Source organism: Geotrypetes seraphini, chromosome 3 (genome assembly GCF_902459505.1).
Source record: "Geotrypetes seraphini chromosome 3, aGeoSer1.1, whole genome shotgun sequence".
In the NCBI taxonomy this organism is placed as follows: Eukaryota; Metazoa; Chordata; class Amphibia; order Gymnophiona; family Dermophiidae; genus Geotrypetes; species Geotrypetes seraphini.
In genome coordinates, this window is record NC_047086.1 from 230466130 (window position 1) to 230483333 (window position 17204).

At 46.5% G+C, this 17204-nt stretch overlaps 1 protein-coding gene across 4 annotated transcripts in view; it reads right to left on the reverse strand.

Moving 5' to 3' along the window:
* PTPRK (protein tyrosine phosphatase receptor type K) overlaps positions 1-17204 on the reverse strand; it is a 1016831-nt gene that overhangs the window by 10913 nt on the left and 988714 nt on the right. For all 4 annotated transcript variants that reach the window (XM_033939071.1, XM_033939068.1, XM_033939070.1 and 1 more), the window contains 2 exons: positions 12389-12552; positions 9607-9742 (listed from right to left, as the gene is read on the reverse strand). In XM_033939071.1, coding sequence (XP_033794962.1) covers positions 9607-9742; positions 12389-12552 — 300 coding nt within the window. The remainder of the gene's footprint in view (positions 1-9606; positions 9743-12388; positions 12553-17204) is intronic.

A 17204-nucleotide genomic window follows, 5' to 3' on the forward strand; every position in this document is an offset into this window, starting at 1 on the left:
CTTTATTTGTTATAACACCTTTCCTCAAAGCAGTTTTCAATACATTGAATAGTAAAGCAGGCACTCTGTGGGCTCCTTTTACAAAGGCGCGCAGGCCGCTACTACCTCCTTTTAAGCAGGCGGCAATTTTTCATCTAGCCCGCGCTATATCGCCCTTTTTTTGGGTAAATCTTTATTCATTTTTAAATCTTATAAGTGTGACAACAAATCATAACATTTTAACTTAAATACAACACTTAATATTCTTCAATAATCCATCATAGCCTCCCAGGTGTTATCCAGGGACAGCAGGCAGATATTCTTAACGCATGGGTGACGTCACCGACGGAGCCCCGGTACGGACCTTTTTAACTAGAAAGTTCTAGTTGGCCGCACCGCGCATGCGCGAGTACCTTCCCGCCCGACGGAGGAGAGCGTGGTCCCCAGTTAAGATAAGCCAGCTAAGAAGCAAACCTGGGGAGGAGGGTGGGACGTAAGAATATCTGCCTGCTGTCCCTGGATAACACCTGTTACGGTAAGTAACTGTGCTTTATCCCAGGACAAGCAGGCAGCATATTCTTAACGCATGGGTGACCTCCAAGCTAACAGAGAGGGAGGAGGGATGGTTGGCCATTAGGAAAATAAATTTTGTAACACAGATTGGCCGAAGTGTCCATCCCGTCTGGAGAAGGCATCCAGACAGTAGTGAGTAGTGAACGTGTGAACTGAGGACCAAGTGGCAGCCTTGCAGATTTCCTCGATGGGCGTGGAACGGAGGAAAGCCACAGAAGCAGCCATAGCTCTGACCCTGTGGGCCGTGACAGCACCTTCCAGTGAGAGACCGGCCCGAGCATAACAGAACGCGATACAGGCAGCAAGCCAGTTGGAAAGCGTCCGTTTAGAGACAGGACGACCTAGACGGTTAGGATCGAAGGTCAGAAAGAGCTGAGGGGACGAGCGTTGAGCCCTGGTACGGTCAAGGTAGTATGCAAGGGCACGCTTACAATCCAGCATGTGCAACGCCTGTTCCCCAGGATGAGAATGGGGTTTAGGGAAAAAGACAGGCAACACAATGGACTGGTTGAGGTGAAAAGCAGAGACCACCTTGGGAAGGAATTTAGGATGGGTACGCAGAACCACCTTGTCATGGTGAAAAACAGTGAACGGTGGATCGGCGACCAGTGCATGCATCTCACTAACCCTCCTGGCAGAGGTGATGGCAATGAGGAAAAGCACCTTCCATGTGAGAAGTTTGAGCGAAGTTGTGGCAAGAGGCTCAAAAGGAGGTTTCATGAGGGCAGATAAAACCACATTCAGGTCCCAGACGACAGGAGGAGGCTTCAGAGGTGGTTTGACATTGAAGAGGCCTCTCATGAACCGGGAAACCAGTGGATGAGCCGTGAGAGGTTTTCTGAGGATAGGCTCATGAAACGCAGTGATGGCACTGAGGTGGACTCTGATTGCGGTAGACTTGAGGCCAGCATCGGACATAGAGAGCAAATAGTCCAGTACAGTTTCCACCGCTAATGAGGTGGGATCGTGATGATGCAGTAGACACCAAGAGGAGAACCTGGTCCACTTCTGATGGTAACATTGGAGGGTGGCCGGTTTCCTGGAGGCATCCAAAATGCGACGGACAGGCTGAGACAGATTCTCTGGAGAGGTCAGCCCGAGAGAAACCAAGCTGTCAGGTGGAGCGAAGACAGATTGGGATGCAGTAGAGACTGACGTTGCTGCGTAAGTAGAGTAGGAAACACAGGAAGAGGAATGGGCTCCCTGGAGCTGAGCTGAAGCAGGAGGGAGAACCAGTGTTGGCGAGGCCATCGAGGAGCGATGAGAATCATGGTGGCCCTGTCCCTGCGGAGTTTGGATAACGTCCGCAACATCAGAGGTAGTGGAGGAAAGGCATAGAGGAACCGATCCGTCCAGTCGAGCAGGAATGCATCTGGGATCAGACGATGAGGAGAGAAGAGTCTGGAACAGAACTGGGGCAGCTGATGGTTGTGAGGTGCTGCAAAGAGGTCCACCTGCGGAGTGCCCCAGCGAGCAAAGATGGAGTGGAGTGTTGAAGGGTCCAGAGTCCACTCGTGAGGTTGAAGGATGCGGCTGAGATTGTCGGCCAGGGAGTTCTATTCGCCCTGGATATAGACAGCCTTGAGGAAGAGATTGCGGGCCATGGCCCAGGTCCAGATGCGGAGAGCCTCCTGACAAAGGAGGCGAGATCCGGTGCCGCCTTGCTTGTTTATGTAGTACATGGCGACTTGATTGTCTGTGCACAGGAGAAGAACCTGAGGGCAGAGAAGATGCTGGAAGGCCTTGAGAGCATAGAACATGGCTCTGAGTTCCAGGAAATTGATGTGATGTTGACGCTCCTGAGGGGTCCAGAGTCCCTGGGTGCGTAGATCTCCCAGGTGAGCTCCCCACGCATAGGGGGAAGGCATCCGTGGTTACGATCATGGAGTGAGGGGGTAGATGAAAGAGTAGACCCCTGGAAAGATTTGAGGAGTTCAACCACCACTGAATAGATTGCTGAAGAGACGATGTCACAGAGATGGGATGAGAAAGAAGATCCGTGGTCTGTGACCATTGGTTGGCAAGAGTCCATTGAGGTGTCCTGAGGTGGAGTCGCGCCAGAGGAAGCACATGGACCGTCGAGGCCATGTGGCCCAGGAGGACCATCATCTGTCGGGGCAGGAATGGAGTGATGAAGGAGCACCTGACGACAGAGGTGGAGCAGGGTCCGCTGACAGTCGGAGGGGAGAAACGCCCTCATTAGTGTGGTGTCGAGAACTGCTCCAATGAACTGAAGTCGCTGTGTGGGAAGCAGATGCGACTTGGGGTAGTTGATCTCGAACCCCAGGAGATGGCGGAGAGAGATGGTGTGATGAGTGGCTTGCAGCACAAGTGTAGACGCAGGTGCTTTCACCAACCAATCGTCCAAGTAGGGGAACACCTGGAGGTTGTGAGACCTGAGGAAAGCCGCCACCACAATAAGGCACTTGGTGAACACCCTGGGCGATGAAGCGAGGCTAAAAGGTAGCACTTTGTACTGATAGTGATGGTGCTGTATCTGAAACCGTAGGTAGCGACGTGAAGTCGGATTGATTGGGATGTGAGTGTAGGCCTCTTTGAGGTCCAGGGAACATAGCCAGTCGTGTTGAGAGAGAAGAGGGTAAAGCGTGGCAAGGGAGAGCATTCTGAATTTCTCCTTGACCAGACACTTGTTGAGGTCCCTGAGATCGAGGATGGGACGAAGGTCTCTTGTCTTCTTGGGAACCAGGAAGTAGCGGGAGTAGAATCCCTGATCCCTTTGGGCCGGAGGCACCTCTTCGATGGCATTGAGAAGAAGGAGGGATTGGACCTCTCTCAGGAGGAGGGGGGTTTGGGAGGAGTGAGAAGCAGACTCTACGGGAGGATTGTCTGGTGGAAGAGTCTGGAAGTTGAGAGAGTAGCCGTGGCGAATGATGTTGAGGACCCATTGGTCTGATGTGATGACCTCCCAACGGCTGAGGAAGATTTGGAGGCGACCTCCTATAGGCTGAGGAAGAGGCAATGATGATGGGAGACTGGCTATGCCCTGGAGGAAAAAGTCAAAAGGGCTGAGATGGTTTTGACGGAGGGAGAGGCTTGGCAGGTTGGTGAGACTGTGAGCGAGCCTGAGATTGATGCTGTTGACGAGGTCGGCGAGGCTGCTGTTGAGGCGGGTTGAGAGGTCTGGCCGAGAACCTGCGCTGGTAGGAAGACTGCTGTCTGTAGGTGCGAGCAGGTGGAGTCTTCTTTTTAGGTTTAATCAGAGTGTCCCACCTGGTCTCATGTGCTGAGAGTTTCTGGGTTGTTGAGTCCAGGGACTCTCCGAAGAGTTCATCACCCAGACAAGGTGCGTTAGCCAGGCGGTCCTGGTGGTTAATGTCCAGGTCAGAGACTCTCAGCCATGCCAAACGTCGCATGGCCACCGCCATGGCAGATGCACGAGAGGTCAGCTCAAATGAGTCGTAGATGGAGCGAACCATGAATTTCCTGAGTTGGAGGAGGCTGGAAATATGTTGCTGGAAAAGAGGGACCTTACGTTCAGGAAGGTATTTCTGTAAGGAGGAGAGCTGTTGCACCAGATGCTTCAAGTAGAAGGAGAAGTGGAAGGTGTAGTTGTTGGCTCTATTGGCTAACATGGCATTTTGGAAAAGGCGCTTACCAAATTTATCCATGGTTTTTCCATCTCTGCCAGGAGGGGTGGAGGCATATACACTGAAACCCTGAGATTTTTTCAAAGTAGATTCCACCAGGGGGGACTCGTGGGGCAATTGAGGCTTATCAAATCCTGGGATTGGAATAACCCGGTACAAGCTATCCAATTTACGAGGGGCTCCAGGAACCGTGAGGGGAGCTTCCCAGTTTTTATAGAAAGTTTCCCATAAGATGTCGTGGACGGGCAACTTCAGAAATTCTTTGGGAGGTTGCTCAAAGTCTAGGGCATCGAGGAAAGCCTGAGACTTTTTAGAATCGGACTCTAAGGGAATGGAAAGAGCTGCTGACATCTCCCTAAGGAATTTGGAGAAAGAGGATTGCTCTGGTTTGGAGACGGTGTCGGTCATGGAGGGTTCTTCGTCGGTTGACGAAGCGTCCTCCTCGGTACCGTGAGGGGAGTCTTCCCACAAATCTGGGTCCCTAACGTCGGGGTGCGTACGTTTGGACATCAGTGTGGAGGGCTCGGCATGGCGGGTCTTTGAAGGAGAGTTGCCTGAGCGCACCGAGGCTGTACCGGGTGAGGAAGACCGATGTCGTTCCTGGGACCGGACAGGGTCGGCAGCATCACGGGTATGTACAGCAGGTGTTTCTGCCAAGAGCACCGGCATGGAAGTATTAATCGGTACCGAGGGGGGTCGACACCGATGGGACAGTGTGAGGCTCGGACCGGTCCCGTACCGGAAGGTGTGGTGCCAGCAACGCCGGCAACAGTTGTTGGAGCTGTTGTTGCAGCTGCTCCTGTAACTGTGTTTGGAGTATGGCCGCGATGCGGTCGTCAAGGGGAGGCACCGGTACCGCTTTTTTCTTCTTCGGTACCATAGGTGCCGCTCTATGCTCCGGCGATGAGGAGGCCGATGATGAGGCACTCACCGAGATCGGAGTGGAGCGTGTGCGGTGCCGGGAGGGCCGGTGTCGCAACTGTGGCAGGAGGGCGCTCAAGGGAAGTGGGAGGCTTCTTAGCCGGCTTACCTGGGCCCAACGACCCCGAGGAAGGGTCCGGTGGTGTCGATGTCGTCGGTGCCGACTTTTGTGGTGCCGTCGACGTCGCAGCCGGTTCCATGGCAGATCCGGTACCAAACAAAATATTTTGTTGGATCTGCCGATTTTTCTAAGTACGCTTTTTAAGCGTAGCACAGCGGGTGCAGGTGTCAGCCCAATGCTCTGGACCCAAGCACTGGAGGCACCAATTGTGTGGGTCGGTGAGGGAGATCGGGCGTGCACACCGCTGGCACTTCTTAAAACCCGGTTGAGGGGGCATGAATGGAAACACGGCCTCCGCAAAATCGAACCCGGAGGCCTGTATGGTGGCAACAGGCCCCGCCGGGGCCGGCCTGAAAAAATAAAGAAAACTCGACGAGTTTTTTTTTTTTTTTAAACAAAAATAAAGGGAATCCAATAAGAAAAAGGAAAAAAAGTGAAGAAATACGTGAGCGGGAAGGCAAAAATTAGTTTTTCAACGGCCGTTGAAAACACATGCGTGTTCTTCGCTCCGCGGAAACGAAGAAACTGGGGACCACGCTCTCCTCCGTCGGGCGGGAAGGCATTCGCGCATGCGCGGTGCGGCCAACTAGAACTTTCTAGTTAAAAAGGTCCGTACCAGGGCTCCGTCGGTGACATCACCCATGCGTTAAGAATATGCTGCCTGCTTGTCCTGGGATAAAAGCCTATACTCTTCTCCCTCGTTATTTGCGGGGGATAGGAGCAGAGCCGGACCGCGAATGGCAAAAAACCGTGAATATCCGGCTCTGACCCACCCCTGCCTCCCTTCTGCCTTCCCCTGGCATCCCAACCTTACCTAGTGGTCTAGCTGGTTTTTGGGGCATGAGCGATCTTCCTACGCTCCTGCCCCGTGCAGATAGCCATTAAGAAATGGCTGTGGGGAGTTCCCGTAGACTCTCGAGAGAGTACGAGGAACTCCCCACAGCCATTTCCTAATGACTATCTGCACGGGGCAGGAGTGTAGGAAGATCGCTCCTGCCCCGAAAACCAGCTAGACTACCAGGTAAGGCCAGGATGCCGGGGGGAAGACAAAAATATGGGTTTTCCCCCCCTCCTTCCTCCCCCCCCCCCAAAAAATCACGATTATGTGAAATCGCGAGTAGGGAAACTGCGAATGGGGAGGGGGAAGTGTAATAAAATCGTTCTAGACATTCCTTATTATTATATAAAGATTAAAAATCATCCCTCCCCCTCCATGAATATACACAATTAAAGGGAAAATGTTTACTCAATATAATAATTCTTATCTGATCAGCTATAGTACGCGCTAATCTTGTGCCTGCGCTAAAAACACTAGCATACCTTAGTAAAAGGAGCCCCAAGTATTTGCCTTATCTGTCCTGGGGGGCTTACAATCCAACTATGATATGTGATGTATGTACAGAGGTACACAAGTATCTATCACACAACCTTTGATTTCAAAGTAGGGCCTCCCCCCAAAAACAAACAAACAAACAAACAAGCCTTCTGGAACCGAGACTTTCAACACAAGACATCTTCCATTTTCAAAGCTCTACGGGACCAGTAACTAACTATAGCAGAGAAGAAACCAAAACCACTGAGCTGTGCTGCCAAGCTGCATCACAGATAAGCTGAGCACTTGCACCCTAGCAAAAGCATTGCCTGTGGCTGCAGTTAGAGGAGTACAGCTCAAAATGGTCTAATGGCAGCCAATGGAACATTCATGTGTGTGTCATGAAGCAATAACATTCACTCTTCAGAAAGTAACATGTATATGTTGAGAATGAGGGGAAGGTAAAGAGGGTGGGGGATAAAATAACCATCCCTTACCCTTTCCCTCTGCCTTCTTCAGAATACCAAATTTCTCCAAGCACAACAGCTGTGAAGTGCAATGCAGTTAAGAGGAAGTGGTGGGGGGGGGGGGAGGGGAGGGATATCATGGCAGTTGCTGTTTCATTCTTATCTGATCAGCTTAACAAATGTAGGCCACAGAGTAACAATACTATATCACATTTGGGTTTCCTGACTTTTGCTAGCTTTTCAACGCCACACATTTTTTGTACAAAGCTGCATATCACATACACAGCCAATGACTGCATTTTAGACAATACAGAACAACGGCCTTTCAGACACTGCAGTGCAATGATGAAAAATTACCCAATGCAGCCTCGTATGGGTGATTCACAAATAGACCATTCACTCCACATTGGTAATTGTGTAATATTTGCACCACACAGAAATTATTATTAACCAGATATCTTAAGTGCTCACCATCCCCAGGTACACTGGACTCGCTGGTCACCAAGTTGCAGAGAATCATCAGCACCAGTTTTCAATTAGTGGCACAGGCAAATTATTTGGAGTTAATGCTAGGTCTGGCTGTGTACCAGCTAGAGAGTAAAAAGCTGTGAATCTCTAAATCCCCCCGTTGAAGTCTTAAAACTAGGGTTGCCAACTATGAATGTGTATCTATTAGCATGCCTTAAAAATGTTAGTATGTGCAAAATTTAGTGCACACTAATTTATGAATTAACTTACATATATGCGGTAACTCTGGAGTCTCCATCAATTGCTATAGACAATTTAGGGAAATTTCTCTCTCAAAATTATTACCCCCAACTTAACAGTAGCTCACATTGGTAACTTTATCCCCTCTATGGCTTTGAGTATTTGTCCCTTAACGGATGCCTTTTAATATACCTGCAAAGCACTAGCCAGTGATTAAAAACCAACCACCAGTGATACAGGGCTGTGGAATAAGACTAAGGTGACCATACGTCCCGTTTTGAACGGGACCGTCCCGTTTTTGGATCCCCTGTCCCGTTGTCCCCACACACAGCTTCGGGACGCCAAAATGTCTTGTTTTCAGGGACAGCGTCACGAAGCTGTGTGCAGGGACAACGGGACAGGCGATCGCTTCCTGTCCCTCCCTGCCACAAAAAAAAGCCTCTCCCAGGTCCAATTTAAAACCCTCCTAGTCTGCTGCTGCTCTACTTACTTCCCTGCTGCTAATCGCACCCAGAAACATTCTTTCCGACGTCGAAGAGGACATTTTGGGCCAGCCAATCGCTGCCTAGCTGGTCCGGAACATCCTCTTCGACGTCAGAATTGACGTCGGGAAGAAGGCTTCTGGGCGCAATTAGCAGCAGGGAGGTAAGAAGAGCAGCAGCGGACCGGGGGGAGGGGTTAAATCGGGCCTGGAGGGAGACTTTTTTTTGTGCGGCAGGGAGGGAGGGAGGTAGGCAGGTAGGCTGGCTTCAGGGGTGAGACAAAGTCTGAAAGGCAGTGAGGGGGACATAGAAAGGAGGCACTGGGGGCATTAAGTTACATGGGAAGGAGGCACTAAGGACATGGGAAGGGGCACTAAGGACATGGAAAGGAGGCAGTGGGGGCACTAAGGACATAGGAAGGAGGCACTGGGAGCACTAAGGACATAGGAAGGAGACACTGGGAGCACTAAGGACATAGGAAGGAGGCACTGGGGGCACTAAGGACATGGGAAGGGGCACTAAGGACATGGGAAGGAGGCAGTGGGGGCACTAAGGACATAGGAAGGAGGCACTGGGAGCACTAAGGACATAGGAAGGAGACACTGGAAGCACTAAGGACATAGGAAGGAGGCACTGGGGGCACTAAGGAAATGGAAAGGAGGCACTGGGGGCACTAAGGACATAGGAAAGAGGCACTGGGGGCACTAAGGACAAAGGAAGGAAGGAGGGAGGGAATAGAAAGGGACAATTGTTGGACCTGAGTGCAGAAAGAAAGAAATGAAAGAAAGGATACACAGTCGGATCTCTAAGGGGGTAGTGTAGAGGTGATGCCACCTACGGGTGACCCTTGGAGGGCATTTTGGGGAGGGTTGATAGAGTGGGCAGACATGATGGGCTATGGCCCTTTTCTGCCGTCATTTTTCTATGTTTCTAGTCAGAAGGAAACGCAACCAGAGACTCATGAAATCACCAGACAGCAAAGGTAGGAAAAATAATTTTATTTTCAATTTAGTGATCAAAATGTGTCAGTTTTGAGAATTTATATCTACTGTCTATATTTTGCACTATATTTGTCTATTTTTCTATAGTTACTGAGGTGACATTGCATATTTTAATGTCATCTGCCTTGACATCTTTGGAACCCCTCCTAAATATAAATGATAATATTTTCTCTGCTTATAGTGTGCTTTGTAGTTTTTTAAAAATTTTATGGTTACCATTATAAATTAATAAGATATTATGTGTACATGAAAAATGAATGGAAGAAATTGGGGGCGGGATTGGGGGCAGGACTGACAATTAATAGATGTCCCCTTTTGATGAAAAAATAAATGGTCACGTTAAATAAGACTCAATGCATGAGTTGATCTAAAATGAAAATGCATCTATGTAGCCACATGCATGGCTACAGGCATAGATTACTATGAGAACTTACAGGGCTTTCTACCATGTTTGGCTTACTGTTGCGCAGAGTTTTTACTGCGTGGAAAACGTCCACTACATTTTGCCTTTTGATCATTTCACAGATGATGCCAATGGCACAGAACATTCCACTGCGTCCTCCCCCATTTCTACAAAGAGATAAACAAAGTGCTGCATGTCAAACAATGTTGTATCCCACCTGAATTTCATTCATTCATCCCCTTTTCTCCCCTTTCCTTAAAGGTGTGACTTCATTTTTAGAAGTCTAAAAAACAACTGCCGGGAGAGATCAATTGTCAGACACAATACCTTTTTTCATGGCTTTTTCACAGTGCTGTTTATTTCTAATAAAAACATTGGAATGATAATCAGTAACAGGAGCAGCAGTAGAAATGACACCACCACCATAGTGTAAAACGCTAAACATGAACGTTTTCCTTCACAGTTTTTATGCTCTAAACAGATTCCACTGCGGTCTGATGAATTAGGGAGCATCAGCCACAAAGTTTGACCAAGCCTTAAAAATTAAACCCATCTTCTATGAAACCGCGCTAGTGTTTTTTAGCGCAGAGAGCCGCGCTGAATGACCTGCGCTGCTCCCGACGCTCATTGAGTTTCTATGAACGACGGGAGCAGCGCGGGCTATTCAATGCGGCTCTCTGTGCTAAAAAACGCTAACGCGGTTTCGTAGAAGAGGGAGTAAGTGCGAGTAGTGAAGAAATTCAATGAAAAAAAATTACACATAAGCTGATTTTCAAACAAGCTAGCAGTCAATGGACATACTCGTGTATCTTGCCTATCCATGTATTTTATGAAATATCAATTTTATTGGCGATACCAATACCTAACATTTACAAGTACAGTTACCAACTTGCTTAAAACTTATTATAGAAAGTGTAATCATCCACATTTTATACTTAACCCTTAAATGGATAATATATTTGTTTAAATTTATGCATATTTTCTATTAAAAATACATAAAGTTATTCGCATAATTTTATCCCTGCTTTTCTGTATTCAGACATGAATGGACCATCACTGCTCCCCAGATAATTTTTCCACCTGTGGCAATTTAAAACTATTAACTACATCTGTTAACTACTACATCTATTAACTACTATACGTTTTTAAAATGGAATGTATTATGGCTATACAACAGGGACATTCCAAAATGTTTCTGAAGATTTGGGAGCCATTGACAAAGTTTTGCAAAGAGTGATTGTTGATTTTGCTCTTTGGTCATACGTGTCCAGGGTGGGTTGGAACATATTTTTTATTTTTTAATTTGAGTGTACTTTTTGAATATAATTATGGGGGAGGGGGTGTGATATATCTATTTGTCATAGATTACAATTTTAATTGTATTTAAGTGCTTTTATAGTGTAATATGATTATATGTTGCACTTACTTATGGCTTCAAAATGAATAAAGATATTTAAAAAAACAAAAACAAAAAAAACTATTAACTACATCTGTATGGCAATTTGTTTGGCCAGCAATTAAGAATTCCTATCAACCAACTGCATAACAGATTTTCAATATTGCAGAACTCTTCTTCCAGAATTAACACTCACCATGGTCTCAATTAGTTTTAGGGAGAACTTGTTTAAGATAGCCATCAGATACTTCACCTCATTAACATGCGCCTCCAAATATAACGTTTCAAGTTACTAGGCCAGCCATAACAATATGCAAGCCTTGTGTGTGTGTTTTTGTGTGTGTGTGTGTGTGTTCACGCATAAGGCAGTTTCAAGCACAATATCTGCTCCACACACAGTTTCTGTTCCATGCTGCCTTGGGCCTAGCTGCTCCACTTATGCTCCCTGCCCAGGCAAGGCCCTGACAATTTAAGTTAACCAATGGAACAGGTTTTCATGAGATAAATACTTAATAAACTTCAGCTATGCTCAATTATTTTGCTTCTTTTCAAAGGCTATGCAATTAAAAACATTGTATATTTATAATTCCATTTGCCATCAAAACATCACCAATATATTTATGCAACTTGCATCTCAAACATTGTTGGAGATACTGAAGATGTTCAGGTCATCTGATACCATATGCTGTGAGCAACCTAAATGTGTTACAAGCCCATGAAAAGGCTCCCTGGAGGCAGCATGCACCATAAAGTAATCATTTGCATATTGGCAGGAAAACAAACCATTAAAATAGCTGATCGCACAACAGTCCTGGGAGTAGTTTACGCCATGCCAAAGCAAACTGAAACAGCTGCACTTCAATCTTAATGCTTAAATGTAAATATTTTTACAGCCTAAATGGTCCCATTTAAACCAAACTGCTAATGATTGTTAAATAAGTAAACTGTAAAAATTAAGCTCTCTTTCTTGGCCTAGCTGAAAAGGAGCAACATTTGACAAAATTGGCCTCTATAAACCAGCTTCCAGAAAATCCATGGTTATTTTATGTGGTGAGCTAGATTCTGGTGGTGCTTTTCCTTCTGGAAGAAAGATTGCAGTAACCACCTACGGCCGCAAACTGGTCACCAACTAAAGAGCACATGGTAGCTTACATTATAAAACAAGGCAACTAGTATACAACAATATTTTCTGAGCATTCTGACAATGAGATAATTTCCTAAAACATATGTCCATAAGCCATTTGGGGGAAATACACTGCTTATTATCCTGAGAATAAGCAACATAAAATCTGTTTCACTCATTGGGATGTTGCCAGGTATTTGTGACTGGGTTGTCCACCATTGGAAACAGGATACTGGGCTTGATGGGCCTTCGGCCTGTCCCAATATGGCAACTCTTATGTTCTTATGTACTCACAGGCAGTGAATAATAGTGCGACCTTCCCCTTCTTCACATTCCTCTTGCCATTTTTCAACCTGCAGAATTAACTTCAGGAAAGATCGCTTGGAGCTGGGCACTTCCCTGTGTGAAGCCCACCCTAGGTACTGGAACTGCTGCACCATTAGGTATCCTTCCTGTGGCTGAGGAAAGTGAGAAAGTCACAATGAGTATTGCTGGAAAACAAAGCAAGCTGAAAATTTGACATGCTTTTATAGCTCAGAGCTATCAATAAAGGATTACATTCGTTAAGAAAACCCTTGTGCTATATTAAGAATTAGAAATAAAGGGGACTTCAAAATATATTGAGATAAAAAGATGTGTTATATGCTCATGAAAAGCAGCTGTTAGCGGGTACTTGGTGACCTGGACTGGCCATTGATAGACAGAGCTTGATGGACCTTTGACCTGTCCCAGTATGGCAACGCTCATGTTTTTATCTAAAAAAAAAAAAAAGTGGTATAACCTCCATTTAGTTTCTGCTTAGAAAATGAAAAACAAATAAGGAATACTCATTTTAAATGCACATAATTGGGGATTCTATTTTTAAGTATATCTTCTCCAGCTATAACCAGAAGCTCCTTTACGGGCAAAAAATTTTCTACATTTATCGGTTTATCAGTATTTCCCTGACAGAGGAACTATTGCTGGGCACCTAGTCCAGTGGACTCAAACATGAATGTTAGTCTATATATTTTCTCTGCTGACTCCTCCTAAATGATGCAAAGTAGAGGATACAATTCAAGTCAGGGAAGTGGTAATTTTTTGGCATTTCTCTAACCAACTATTTCAATTTCATTATCCTTTACAACCTTATGTCAGAAGCTCTAATTATAATCAATGTCTTTGAAAATGAAAGGGACCGCCTTTTCAAACACATCTGAAGAAAGGCAGAGGAAGGTACTGCGATTCTCCCTGGAAAACAGTTTAGAAGACACTTCTAGAATTGTTTGGAAACACAGAATTGACAGTTAAAATGTCCGTTCAAGAAAGTTTAAAATTCTACTTTGCAGGAAGAAGTGATGGAGAAAGAGACGGTGTCTGAATTCAAGAAGGTATGGGATAGGCAAGTAGGATCTCAGAGAGAGGAAGAGATAATGGTTACTTCGCTTGGGCAGACTAGATGGGCTATTTGGCCTTTTTCTGCCATAATGTTTCTAAGCAACAGAACCCTTTCTGATATGGACTAGAGATTGACATGGGGAAAAAAATCTGTCCCCGTCACTGCCCCATCCCACCGTCCCCATCACCGCAATTCCCTTCACCGCCCCGTCACCGTCATCTCTTTCACCGCCCCCGCAGCATCCTTTGTTGTCTGGTTTCTGCTTTCCTCATCTTCTCATTCAATTCCTTCCATCCACTGTCTCTCTTCTCTCTGCGTCTTCCATTTGCTCTGTTACTGTGCCTCTCCCTTTCTCCCCCCCTCCAAATTGATTGGGCACCCATCTTCTTCCCTCCGCTCCCCACATAGTCTGGCATCTCTGTCTTCTTCCCTGCCAGCATCTTCTCACCACTCTCTCTTCCCCATTTCCCTTCAGCGTCTTCTCCCCACTCTCTCTTCCCCATTTCCCTTCAGCATTTTCTCCCCATTCTGTCTTCCCCATTTCCTTTCAGCGTCTTCTCCCCACTCTATCTTCCCCATTTCCCTTCAGCGTTTTCTCCCCACTCTCTCTTTCCCATTTCCCTTCAGCGTTTTCTCCCCACTCTGTCTTCCCCATTTCCTTTCAGCGTCTTCTCCCCACTCTTTCTTCCCCATGTCCTTTCAGTGTCTTCTCCCCACTCTGTCTTCCCCCCATGTCCTTTCAGCGTCTTCTACCCATTTCCCTTCAGCGTCTGTTCCTCTTCACCCCACCTTTCCTCCCTTTCTCTCTCCCTGCCCCTTACCTTTATGGCGCTTTCACTCCCCCCTGCAGCGAGAACACCTCTTAGCCGCTTTCGCCATGCACCTGCGTCCCCCCCCCAGACAACAGGCCTGGTCCAACAACTGTGCTGACAAACCTCCCTGCCCTTTACCTTCGTGGCCAGCGATTTCTAAACTGTATTCTTACAGCAGCCAGAGCGTTGAAGTTGCATATGGCTGCCGGAAAGGTTGTCTCTGATGCAACTTCTGGTTGCGTCGGAGATGACCTTTACGGCAGCCACACGCAGCTTCAATGCTCCGGCTGCTGTAAGAAGGCAGTTTAGAAATCGCGGCCACAAAGGTAAGGGGCAGGAAGGGAGTAGGAATATGTTTAGACTCGGCGGCAGTAAGGAGAGAGGGAGCGCGATAGATGACTGCATGCATTCCCTCCCTTAACTGTGGGGACAAGGCCATTCACTGCTCCACGGGGCGGTGAATGGCCTTGTCCCTGTAGCCACGGTGAACACAGTTTTTTCCCCACTGTTTTGGCGGATTACCCGCGGCTAGCTGCGGGTAACAGCCACCATGTCATTCTTTAATATGGACTACAATTCTTGAATAAGATTGTTTTCTGGGTTGCAGAGATCCTTTTTCCTCTCTTTTTGATTGAGACCATATTTGGGTGGTTATAACGTCTTTAGATCATCACATACTTTCACACCCAAGTCCTGCTCCTCTTTCATGCACAAAAGTTCTTCACCCCTTAAACTGTACTATTTCCTTGGGTTTTTGCAGCCCAAATGTATGACCTTGCTTTTCTTAGCATTAAATCTTAGCTGTCAAATTTCAGACTGTTCTTCAAGCTTCACTAAGGCCAGGATTCTCAAAAAACCACGTCAGGCGATCTTGTAGTGAATTCAAAAGTGCGAGTCAAAAAATTGCGCATGTAAATGAGGTCAGTGGACAGTAGCAAAGATTTGCTAAATTTACATGCATCAATTTACTGCTGATATTGATCGGCACATGCGTAGGAAAGAGACGTGAATGTGCGCATGTGCCAGGAAATCAACGCAACAAGCACAGCATGAGCAGTTCGTGTTGTAAAGCCCAGCATGAAATTAAAGAAAGAAAGGAAGGGAGAGGAGGAGAGAAGCAATGTCAGCTTTTAACAAGTGCATATAAAACATGCCTTTCTCTCCCAAAAACTACTATAATTCAGGTAAATCTTGTAATTTGTTTTTAATGTAAAATTTTATCATGAACCACAGCAGAAACACATAAGATGCGAGTATCATACAAGTGCTCAAGAAGCATGCTTTTACTTTTCCTATTAAAAAAAATAACTATAGTTTATGAGAATCATGTAACAGTAGATAACGGCAGATAAAGACCCGAATGGTCCATCCAGTCTGCCCAACCTGATTCAATTTAAATTTTTTTTTTCCTTCTTAGCTATTTCTGGGCAAGAATCCAAAGCTCTACCCAGTAGTGCTGCCCAATTTGCAATTCAAATCGATATTTCAATTCACTTTGGGTGAATTGATTCGATTTGTTTTTTAAGAAAATTGGACTTACCGATTCGCGGGCCCCCTTGTTAGAGACCCGTTCAGGCTTTCCGGAGTCCTTGCTTCTGGTGTAACTTCTGGTTTTGCAAAACCGGAAGTTACATCGAAGCAAGGACTCCGGTGGCAGAGGGAAAGCCCGAACGGGTCTCTGGTGCAGATCGGCAGCAGCAAGACTCTCCTTCCCGGCCACAAGTATTTCTCTTCTCTTCCTTGGCCAGGCAAATGCGGCGGTAGCGAATGCAATTCACTACGCTGCCGCTACTCTGGCCGTCTTCTCTCCATTCGGCCAGGAAGTTTTCACTGAGGGCGGGCCGCAGTGGAGAGAAGGCACATGGAGTGGTGGCAGGAGTGGATCGCTACCGCCACCAAATTGTACAGCAACGTCAAAATAAAGGTAAAGCTTTCCGAACTTTGCAAGAAGCCATCAAATGCAACTATGAGCACTGGCAGATTTGATAAAACTACATTCTTACCAGTACTGATATAGGAGAGTTTTCAGAAGCTATTAAAACTTATCACCAACGGATTTACAAGACAAATAGAAAGATACTCAGGTGCTGAACATTATGGTGAAGGCAGTGGTGGGTGGAATAGTTGATCAAAAGGGAAAAAACTGCAGGAGTTGTTTGAAAGATTGACTGCTAGAAAGACAAATGATGGAGAAATCTGGAAACTATATGCTACACTATATGGCAGTGGAAAGAGTGTTAATGAAGATGACAATGAATATATATTCCCCAGTTCATGGAAGCTCAATTGTTCATTGAGGGTTTCTCAGTTGGTTGCTCATTTCTTGGAGCTCTCTGATTAAGATGACCATTGTTCTGACTTCATTAGCTAACTCGATGCAAATGTCACTCCTTCCAACATCTGTGAATAGCTGCTTTGCTTTGGAAAATAATCCTTGGTGGTTAAGTCATGCTGAAGAGAGAATTCTCACCACAAAAAAAATAAAAAAGGTAGATGGAGGGAGAGGGGAGATGGGGGAGTTGGTGGACTGGAGTAGATGGGAAGATGATAGATGGGAGAAATGAACTTGGTGGAGGGAGGAAGATGGATAGTTAAGGGGGGAGATGAACTTGGGAGAGATCATGGAGAGATGTGGGGAAGGATAGAAGAAATAAGGATCTAAAAACAGGAGAGGGAGAAAGATGGTGGACAATGGGATTTAGGGAGGGAAGGAACAGAAAGGAAGAGAAGTTGGACACAAGAGATGGTGGGGGGATAGAGATACTGGATAGGAGGGTAGTTAGAAAGAGAAAGGGAGAGCTGTTGGGGAAGGAGGGAGAGATGCTGGATGACAGGGTAGTTGAGAAAAGGAGAGATGGTGGATCTGGGCAAGAGACCCTGGCAAGCAAGTTATCAGAAGATGTTTGTTGCAGAGCCTGGG